This window comes from Calidris pugnax, unplaced genomic scaffold (genome assembly GCF_001431845.1).
Source record: "Calidris pugnax isolate Ruff unplaced genomic scaffold, ASM143184v1 scaffold18, whole genome shotgun sequence".
Taxonomy (NCBI): domain Eukaryota; kingdom Metazoa; phylum Chordata; class Aves; order Charadriiformes; family Scolopacidae; genus Calidris; species Calidris pugnax.
The window spans coordinates 7,896,448-7,907,444 of record NW_015090812.1 but is presented as its reverse complement, the minus strand read 5'-3'; the positions used below and the strand labels follow the sequence as shown (position 1 = coordinate 7,907,444).

General features: G+C 42.4%; 1 protein-coding gene across 1 annotated transcript; it reads right to left on the bottom strand.

The window, feature by feature from the left end:
* Positions 1-360: 360 nt before the first annotated feature.
* On the bottom strand, positions 361-10,907 carry ATPAF1 (ATP synthase mitochondrial F1 complex assembly factor 1). Its single transcript, XM_014939488.1, has 9 exons — positions 10,698-10,907; positions 9,579-9,687; positions 8,968-9,018; positions 8,192-8,254; positions 6,725-6,775; positions 4,878-4,925; positions 2,756-2,851; positions 2,086-2,193; positions 361-1,129 (listed from the first exon to the last, which is right to left on the bottom strand). The coding sequence occupies exons 1-9, from the start codon at positions 10,880-10,882 to the stop codon at positions 935-937; spliced, it is 906 nt and encodes a 301-aa protein (XP_014794974.1). The 5' UTR covers positions 10,883-10,907; the 3' UTR covers positions 361-934.
* Between the last annotated feature and the right edge of the window lie 90 nt (positions 10,908-10,997).

Genomic DNA, 10,997 nt, shown 5'->3' with positions numbered 1-10,997 from the left:
GCAAAAATTTCATCAGTTGTCACTTCGCAACTGAGAAGCCAGCTGGTGGCTCTAGATCTGTTACTATATCATTCCATCCTGCTTTTATTATGGATAGTGCCTTCCCTGAAATGGGAACAACAGCTATTTTCTGTCCCTTCAAATACCATTTGTAGAGTTGACTGACTAGATGGCCAGTCTGAGAAAAAAAATCATTCTATAAAGCATGTGATAATTCCTCTACACTGTTCAAAAATACACAAAACTAAACCCATGTTTATAATATATCCTACTCCTCAAGAAAAGCATCTCTAAGACAGAAACACAGCAACAAGATAAAACTAATGTATCAATTAAGAAGCAGAAACTTCCCAGGACAAATCTAGTCACTCTGTTTTTTAATCCTGAGGAAAACACAGGCCACAGCACACATCTGCGTAAAGACCCTCACACACAAAGTAACAAAAAGGACTCTGTTTCAGACCATCAGTCCCAATTTCCTTTCCTGATGGAAACGCCTGTATAAATTCCACACAGTTGAAAAAGCACTGGACCATGCAATTATAATGGTGGAGAGCATTTGAAATGCATTTACTGAGAAGAAACATTGATTGTTACTTCTCTACTGATGTCAGTATAGTCCCCTTCTGTCACTTTATTTCAGATTTCAAAAATACAACATGCAGCAGTGAGTTACAGAACAGGAAAACGGCTCATTCTGATGAAGTCACACTGAAGCATGGGGGTCCATTTTGGCAATTAGTTTTATTGTCATTCAAATGGCCTAAGTCCTCATCTTGCATCGACACCAGAGGCTTGACTATCACACTCCCAGAACATCTCCAGATCCTTTCTGTCGCCAAACCAAATTTCTACAACAAGAGACAGGACCACTCCACCGAGGAGACCCCCTGCCTGCTGCTGGCTCTCTTCACCCTCTATGACTGCTCAGGCTCTACGATTTGTCAGGACCCTGAGCAGGTCTCAGTTCTCGTCCAAGTCCGCTCTGTTCAAGCTCTGCTATAACGGACATATATTTAAATTCGTTAGATCTGTGGTTGAAGGTCTCCACTAATTCGTAGGTCTGGGAGCGATCCGTGGCGTAGAAAAGCTGCACCTGATTGGCCAAGCACTGTGCTTCATGGACCACCTGCAAGTTAAAACAAAGCATTTGTTACCACGGGGGTTTGTTGTATTCGAGTATCCCCTCAAAAAAGAATCTTTGGCAGCTGAAAGGCTGCAGTCCTACTCATCAAACGACTCTGATTCCAAGTCACCTTAGTTTTGCAAATCTCTTAAACCACCTCCCCCTCTTGTTCCTGACCTACTTATTACACACTCCAGCACTGTGCCTACAAACTGCTCTGCTGCTGAGCACACACCTCAGAGGTCAAAGATGTCTTTTATGATCCCTGGCCACCCTAAGGCACTGGAAATGCACCATCTTTCCCATCTTCCGGTTGACCTATTTGCAAAAAATTGATTGTTTGAGCTGAGATCCACCAGGGCACATGCATTACTGATGACTCCTCTGCACATAGCTTCAGAAGTGGTGTGAAGTAGGTCAGTTAGAGGTGGGATGCTTTAGTTATCTTGTTCCACCAGTATAATCCCTGGTGCTATTAGTCCCAGCACTGTGCTACTACAGACACGCAAATAACAGCACACCCACGCAGAGGGAAAAGAGCAAAGGCAGGCAGACACCTGACACAGAGCTCTGGAGGTCTCCTGAGTTGGTCAGCAGTATTAAACTGCACTGTTTTTAATTGCTGGCAGGTAGCAACAGCCATCATTTAAATTTGCTTCCATTAATAAAAAATACAGAAGCGTTTCTATTGTTTTACAACAATAAACTATAATACCTAGAGTAAAGGGGGGCGACCTCAAACCCAAAAACCCTAATGAACGAGCTGAAATCACCAGCCAGTCAGACTGATGATTTCCTTCTAGGTTTCCCCAGTATTAACTAGATTAGGTTCAAGAAATCTATTAAGACCACTCTTTGGAAAAGGGTCTTTTAAAGACCTCTAATTCGGTTTTTATGCAAAACTGTAGGAGGAGGTTGCAGCATAAAATGAAGAAAGCCCATGAATAGATTTCTCTTACCAAGAACTTTGAGTCCATTTCTGCTGTCATTAGTACTATGCCTTTTTCCTCCTGCAGCTCAGGATAATGGTACAAAACCAACTGGCTGGGAGCAGTTTCACCTTGAGTCTGAAGGAGAGAAATATCCCATAAGTAGCCCATAAAGAACTTCAGCTCTATTGCAGATTTGGAGGCTTGATTACAAAACTTTTGAGCATTAACTGCTCTGGAGGCAGTAATTTTTCAGGGCTTAAGGGCCAGTTCTAATCAAGAGGTCATTATTCCTGGTATTTACAGAAAATAAGGGATTTGCAGAGTTAGGCTGTTTTTTCTTGACTAAAGACCATTTTGCATTTAAAAGAACCAGCAATTTTCAGAAAGACATTTCATCTCATAGCATCTACTGGTATTTTAAGTAGCTTGCATAAACAGTTCTAAAAAGTTTGGCTCTTGCTTCTATTTTCAGACTGTTTGACTTCTACCTCATTGTCCATTAAATGAGAGACACTTAATACCCATAAATTTATTAAATACCTATAATTAATGGCAGTTTTTCCCGACAATTATTTTCAAGTAAAGCTAGACAACCTGTTCATTAAAATCTTTACAAAATATTACATATAGTAATAAGCTGATATTATGGATTTCTGGATGCTAAGCCATTTTTGGACTTTTTATTTCAATCACTTACCTGAATGTTTATTAGGGAAGTGAAATGCAATTCTGTTCCTGACCACTGCCCCACGAAGAACTCGTAGCCTTCTTTTCTTGGCAAAGCATATAGAAACTGCAAGAAATAATATAAAAACCACAATTCTCTCTTTCACAGAACAAAACGATGCCTGTGTCATACTGGCCTCCAGCATAAATGCTTTAGTGAGAGAACCACAACAGAAAAAGGGGTTTCTTTGCCCCACTGGAAGTGACAGGACAGCAGGAGCCAGACTTCAAAGCAGACAATAAACCAGCATTACCTTATCAGTCTTATTTCCTTAGCAAATACGTTGGCACATACTTTTATCAGCATTAAGAGAGACAGTCAAAGGAAAGGAAAGGACGGTGGAGAACATTCAGACTTGGACCTTTTTGTTCACTTCTAGAAAATTGACAGCAGAAACGGTCAAATATAAGATAAGGAGCATTCAGAGCATTTAATCCTGTAATTTCACCAGAACAAGTGGCAAGTATTTTCTCTCTAGAGATTTACAGTCTATTCAGCTCCATAGGATAGAGACTTGCTCATTCTCCCACATCAAGAAAAAGGACAAGATGGGAGCAGAAAAACAAGCAGGATACCTGACTAAATACCAATGCACTGGAGAGAAATGCACTTAAAGCTATAAATAACTTTCCAGGCTCTGAGTAGCTCAGGAAGCCAGATATATTTCATCTTGCTCTTGCCAGCTGAAATATACAGGACCAATCCATCAATTCAGTAAAGTCTCCCATTCAGATCCACAAAAGCACTCCTCTTAATGCAGCGCAGTCTGGCTACTTTGTTTTCATAAAGGAGCAAAGCATTTCATTTCCGTCTCAGGACACTGAAATTTGCACTAAGTCCATCCTTCAGCGCACAAATTACTGTAAAAACACATTACTTTCAACAGAAAACAAAAATAATCAAGCAGCATGTGGCACAAAATCGCAGAAAGATATCCTTTAGCTTGTTAGTTGTTACCTGCTTTTGCAGTTTAACTTCCTCAAAGCAACAAGCTGCTCATTCATACAGGAATCTTCTAATTGAAGCTTACGTGATACCCACCAACCCATGTGAGAAACAGTGAACCCAACTCATCTCTGAAATAACCGTATCACACCTTGTCAGTATTTCATGCCAAGCTGGCATACACCTAAGACACAACCCACAGAGTATTTTACTCTGCAATAAGGGGTTTGACTACACCCAATTCCCTCCTTCCTTCCCCCGTCACAGCTGTTGAATTACAATGCTCTGCAACAGAACTTACACTAGGTTTTGCAGCACATGCCATACAGGCCTTTTTTTGACAGCTCACACTCCCATAGAGACAGAGATGCATTATTTACACAGCATTACTGCCTGCCCAGTTTGGCTTCCAGCCGAATACCTCGTCTTCACTTACCAATCTTTACCTATCACAGATCACCAGTGTGGTGAAGAAAGCACAGCTACACACATCTGTGATCAAGAAAAGCAGGCTAACACACGACAAGGTTCAGCTCATTCTGTGGACAGACCCCCAATACACTGATTTCTTGCCTTTTTTCCTTCCAGGTACTGCTGCCTGTCTTCACTGCCAGTGAACAAGCATAAAAAGGAGGAGGAGCAACTCACACCAACCGTAACACAAGAGAATTCACTTTTTCTGTGTACACGCAACATAACGCCATGGTGACACGTAGCTATAGCTTAGAGCAGTTCCTCCAGGTCAAAGCAAGGATGATTTAAGCAATAAGGAAAGACACATAGGAACAGCAATGAGGTTGGCCTGCAAGGCTTGGCTCTTCCCAACGCTGCACAGAAGAGATTTAACCACAAGAAATCCATTAATGGAAACAGGAGGCGTGTAGATAAATCCATTCCCTGGGAGATTCTGTGCTCTCGTTACTAAATCCTATGTCTCATATCCAGATATCTGACACCTAGATAAAACTGTTTAATACATATGAATAGCCACTGCTTTTATCTGAACACTAAGACAAGTATTTGAACATGTGGATTTTACTAATCAAGCTGAGTCTGAATACAGGAGGGCGAAAAGTTGATGAATTAGGCTTTAGAAAGGAGAAATGCAGCTCTGCATCCACACATTGCAAGTCTCTGCCATACGTACCGATGGACATTTCTGGGCTCTCTTCCATATTAAATCAAACTTTTCTGCCTTTAGGGAAAGAGAAAGAGAAATTCAATTTTCATAACAGAAACGTGGATGTACAGTTATTCCAAATCATCACATTAACCTTTACAGGGTACAACTTCTATCTACAGAAAGTGTCACTGTGGGAATGGCTGACAATGAGTCCATGGAAAACTGCACTTAGTTCTTAGTTACCTAATGACATTGGTACCCTGTTTTAACAATTCCACCTCTAAGGCAGCAGCAGCAAACTCCTTGAATCCAAGGCTTTATTCCTTGGAGGTGTGGGGCCCACGCTTTAGGCTTACATTACGTCCTTTTTCAGTAATGGCTCCACTGCATCCTGTGGTTGTCAACACTTCAGCAAGATGACATATCTCTGGCCTCAAATTGTAGATTTTACGTCACAGTCATCTGTTCTTCAGTATTAAAATGCAGCCTAGATATTTACTCAAGTAACACACTTATTGCTTATTGAAACCACAAACTCATTTGGTCATCCCTGATGAAACCTGGCAATCTCATTCATGTGTCCTCTGCGTTCCCCCAAATCTTCTGCCTGCTTTTCTCTTCCCAGCACCACATATACATACCTGCTCTAAGGTGTTCATGAAAGCAAACATATGCCATTCATCAACATGAAATTCCTCCGTGTGTGCTTTTGAGCACTGGAGAATGACGTGAGGCCTTTCTTCCAGCCAACACAAAGCTTCTGGCAAAAGATGTAGGTTTTTTTCCCCGATGACACCATGAACTACTTCCTAACGTGCCTAGGACCTGGTTTGAATTAAAGCCTTAAAACCTTCCAAAGCTCCTCTAAAACAGTGCACCAAAGACCAGTGCCAGCCCCACTAATGAAAGACCTATACTGGAGTCCCCTTGGCTTTGGCCCTCTGCTACAGTCAAAGTGCAATTCAAACCATTTGCACAACATCCACATGTTGGGAAAACTGAACCACGCAGCTCCCTGACTTCAAATCCCACATTGCCATTTTCAGAGCACACAGCACTTCATACACTCACAATAAAGCCTCCCATCAACTCCAGTTGCAGCTCAAGGGGCCAAGTGCAATCGCAAATCAGACCCCAGATCTAAATGAGGTTTCAAGAACTCAAGGAACACACGATTCGTGCCCAGCTGTGAAAATACAGATTTAAACAGATCACGATCACATAGTGACTCTGAAGTAAAGAATAAAAAGGAACCCCAAAAGCGAGAAAAATCTCCTTCAGCCTAATGCAGATTAACAACAATTAACATCTGCTAAAGCTATCAGGAGTAAGAAATTTGATCTTATCACAGGAAGCACCATGCAATCTCAATGAAAGACAGTGCTGCCAATAATTTTAAATGTATGAAAGTAAGTCATAAGTGATTAGCCATGTGCAAGTTATTAGCCAAATGCTCTTATGCTGCCGTATTAAACTTGAGTTAGCAGTCAGTGCTGCAGGGAAGCGGGGGAAGAAATGAGCAACTCTGAGAAAAAATGATTTGAAAATACAAATGCTACCTTAATAGATACTGCAAAGACTATTGGATAATCATAATAGAAAATGCCAGGAAATTCAAGCCAGGTGTGCAGAAAAAAGTACTGGCTTTATTTTTATTGAGACTGATGTAAGTGAGAAAAAAAAGGGATACACATTTTTGGAAACAAAAGCCTTTATCTGGGGCAATAAGAACACTCAATCCGGAAAGTTAGTTTGTTCTTGAAACCTCATTTTCCTTCAATGATTGCTTTTGAAAGCAACAGGACCACAATTTGAAAGGAAAGCTTTGTACACTGGCCTTTCAAGTGTGTAACTACAGGGGAACTACTTACAGGAATAACGGCATAAACCGTATCTTTTGCAGAAAAATATTGATTCCAAATCTGTAGGAAACAAAAGAGATGAGATACAGTTAAAATCAAGCATCTAGTAGTAATATTAAATGCTTTGAAAAGAATTCCATTTGTCAACTAACCTTTGTAAGTATTTTTTCAATCAAGCCTGACTGACTTTCCTGCTAATGAATACACTTCTCCTAAGATTCCAGAGAACCAAGCAACAGACTTCAACTAGGTAACAGAAATAAGCAGTGGGTTCAGAGGTGGCTCAAGATTTACCAGCCATCACGACTGCTTCTTACGTTTTCCCAGCAATCACACTAATAATTTCCACAGGAGTTGAGGTTTTGTGTGTTTTGTGTTGGCTTTTTTTTGTAATAAAGAACATACAAGACATTTTCAATAGAGGACAAGACTCTGCACAATGCTCCTCTGCGTTCACAATCTTTTTCTTCACCACAGCACGACAGCAATACCTACATAGAAGCTCAAAGTCCTTAATAAATTGACAAGCACATATAAAAGCCCAGAGTTCATGACTTTTTCAGTTGCCCTTCCCCAGTCTTACATATGAGAATTGCCAGTAAAATGCTTAATAATGAAACAGAGATAGGGGAACTCAAAGGAAACCCGTGCGTTATCAAATCCAGTCCCTGCTGAAACTGGTCACACACCACCCCCTGCAGAGCACACAACCACTTCTATAATGTTCTCGAGCTATTGGGAAAGCAGCTGGGTTTCTGTTCTCTAAGTCGTGCCAGAAGGCTCTTTCATATGTGTTGTCCCCCTTAAATGATCAATCATGCCTAGATAAAGTTTCTTGGCATACAGTCTGATAAGTAAAAAAAAACCAACACAAGCTACATCAGAAATGTGCAACAGATGTGACCTATAACTAAATAAAAAGGAATACAGTGCAAAGCCAAGCAGATATTAGGGAGAATAACTTGATTCACGCTGTTCTTCAAACAGACCCACCCACCTCCTTCTTACTCTAACCAACTTTAGTATGAGTACACGGGCTCCTGAATGACAGATAATGCAAACAAAGGTACAAGTTGGCAAAAGCTATTTTTTTTTATTCCTGCAAGACAGATGTAGCATAATGCACACGAGCTACTGCCAGGGTTTCCCTTTACCAGGCTTCAAACCCGACAGGAGCTTGCTGATGCCAACTCAACTGCTACACATTAAATGGCAACAGTAAGAATCACAATTGAGACAGCTTTTGAGTGATCAAATCCAAATGTACTATTTATCAAGCAGGTACCTCCTAGGTGGCCTTACCTATAAGGAGAGAACTTTATCTTCTACTATTGATATGCATGTGAATGCACTTTTTATAAATATACATGCATCGCCATGTTTTATTTTTCAGCTTAAATAACACTTCCATCCTCACATGAAGATCACTATTAAGCACAGATGTGAAGCAAACTTTATTGCAGTTAAATACATCACCTGTTTTATCTCCTCCGCTGATTTTTCTTTCACCATCTCAACATTAAGAATGGAATCAAGTGTCTGCAAGAGAAAGCATAAGGAATCTAGTTTTCTGATTCAACTGAGAATCCCGAATCAACGGATCCAAATACAGACAGCAAAATCAAGCTGGAGCAACTAAATTAAATTTACAATGTGACTTAGTCCTCTGAATTGCCAAAGAAACTAGTAAATCATAAGCAGTAACACACTGAGAAGTGGATTCACACCCTGAGGCAGAATAGAAGAGATTCTGTCAGGACACAGAATATACTTTGTTTCAGTTCTGCAGATCTCTACTGAAGCTGCAAGAGGAGCTGCAGCCTCTCCCCTTCAGCCATCTCAGACACAGGCTCTTGTTGGCAGATTTGCACAGAAAGTTTGCCAAAATACAAGAATTCAAAAGAATAAAACCATTCTCTTGTCCCTCTGCTGGCTGATCCTTGGAAATGCTCTAAAGGCAGCTTAACCCTTTCAAATTATTACTGTCAGCATTCAGTACAGATCCCCTGTAGGAACTTCAGGATGTCAAGAGAGAAAGGATCAGAGAATAAAAAAACAGACTGCCAGGAGTTTTAAGACTTGAAAGTGATCCCAATAGTAAATGAGTCTCTTATACTCAAGAGCTGGAAAAGGAATACTAGTTTTATCTCAAGAAGCCCTTGGCTGAACCACTGATGGAAGTAACACAAGTTAATCTACATCCTTGATTTGCCAGCAAGTCCTCTCCCAACACTTCGGCTCACTTCCCTTACCTTATCTTTTGTGAAACCTCCCTTTGATGTCTTTGTGCCCACGCCTTCTGCCTAGAAAAAAACAACATTCTTCTTTAGTTTTTATAGCTGATGCTTTAATACCATTTATTTGCCTTCCCTTCCATGCATAACACGCCTGCTAACATGATGTTCCAAGTATGAGCTCAAATTTAAGATACTTAAGAGATTGCTTCTGTGCATTTTATTAAAATAAAATATTGATTAGGAGAATAAGAAGATGAGTAACAATGTGAATTGTGAATTCCAAGATCAGAAAGGATTAAAGCAAACTATTATGCATTTTGGATCCAGTATTACTCAACAGCTTGCTTTCATTCACTACAAAATGATAAACACAAGATCTTGTCACATCATCTGGCCAAACTCATGTGGAACTAATTAAACAAATAAGGCCTCAAGCACAAAATTTACAACCTAAAATACAGCAAAAGAGTACACTGGAATAAAGAATAATATTTCTAGCCACCAGAGAGTGAAATTCTGGGGCTTCTTACTAACAGGAACGCCGTATGTTTGTAGCATTAGGCTGATCCTATATAAATAACATTATAGTTTTAATATATGTTAACTACAAAGAAAATTGGCCTTACCTTTTCCTCCATACATTTGATAAATTCTCCTTGTTTGGAATATCCCACCGGCTGCTTTTTCACTTCATTTCTTTTTTCCATACGGGATTCAAATACCTCTGGACTGGATCTGAATTGGAAAAGGGACAATTAACAATACTGAGTGATTAACATCATTTGGCCTTTTAAAATGTTTACCGTGGTTCTGATTCATGTCCTTAACTTAAAATTTTACTTTCTTGTTAGCAAAATTATCTCTTGTCAAGCTGAACCTTGATAGGGTTCAGCTGGGAGTCCTGGTGGACAAGGTGCCCAGGAGCCAGCAATGTGCCCTTGTGGCCAAGATGGCCAACGGCCTCCTGGGGTGCAGGAGCACAGCCAGCAGGTGGAGGGAGGTCATCCTTCCCCTCTACTCTGCCCTGGTGTGGCCACATCTGGAGTACTGTGTCCAGTTATAGGTCCCCCAGTTCAAGAAGAACAGGCTGAGAGACCTGGGCCTGTTTAGCCTGGGGAAGACTGAGAGGGGACATCATCAACGCTTATCAGTATCTAAAGGGTGGGTGTCAAGAGGATGGCACCAGACTCTTTACAGTGGTGACCACTGACAGGACAAGGGGCAATGGGCAGGAACTGGAACACGGGAAATTCCATCTCAACATTAGGAAAACCTTCTTTATTTTGAGGGTGGCAGAACACTGGAACAGGCTGCCCAGAGAGATGGTGGAGCCTCCTCTGGAGACACTCAAAACCCACCTGGATGCACTCCTGTCCAGCCTGCTCTGGGTGACCCTGCTTTGGCAGGGGGTCTGGACTAGATGATCCATCTCCAGAGATCCCTTCCAACCCCTGCCATTCCGTGAACACCCTGGGGGAAGCCTCTCTCATCCATTTGGTGGCAACACAGGTGAATTTCAAGCCTGCGTTTGGCCTAAGCTAGTTAATTTCCGCAAAGCTAAAAGTTACCTCCCTCCTCCCTCCCAAAATAACCCAGCAACCCCTTTCCCCCCCCAAAAAAAAGCAGCACACATACACCCCACCGTTCCCTCTTCCTTCCCCTCAGGGCCCAGCCCCCTTCCCCGCCCCTCGGGGCTCGGCCCCCGCCGCCATTCCCCTCAGGGCCCGGCTTCCCCCCTTCCGCACCTCCTCAGCTCCTGGATCTTATGCCGGTACTTCCCGTAGAAGGGATTCTCTTCCAGCGCCGCCTCTCCCGACCCCGGTCCCGCCAGCTCCCGGCACGGCGGGGCCAGCAGCCCTAGCGGGCGGAGAGCGGCTCGGCTCCGCAGGGCCGCCCCCAGCCCCCAGGCCTGCAGCAGCGGGCCCGCCATGGCGCCGGACCCGGTCCGCCCGCTCCCTCCCTCCGCCGCCGCGCTCCGCCCCGCCGGAACGTTCCGCCCCCGGAATGACACCGCCGGAGCCGCGCACCCAAAACAAATGGGGGAA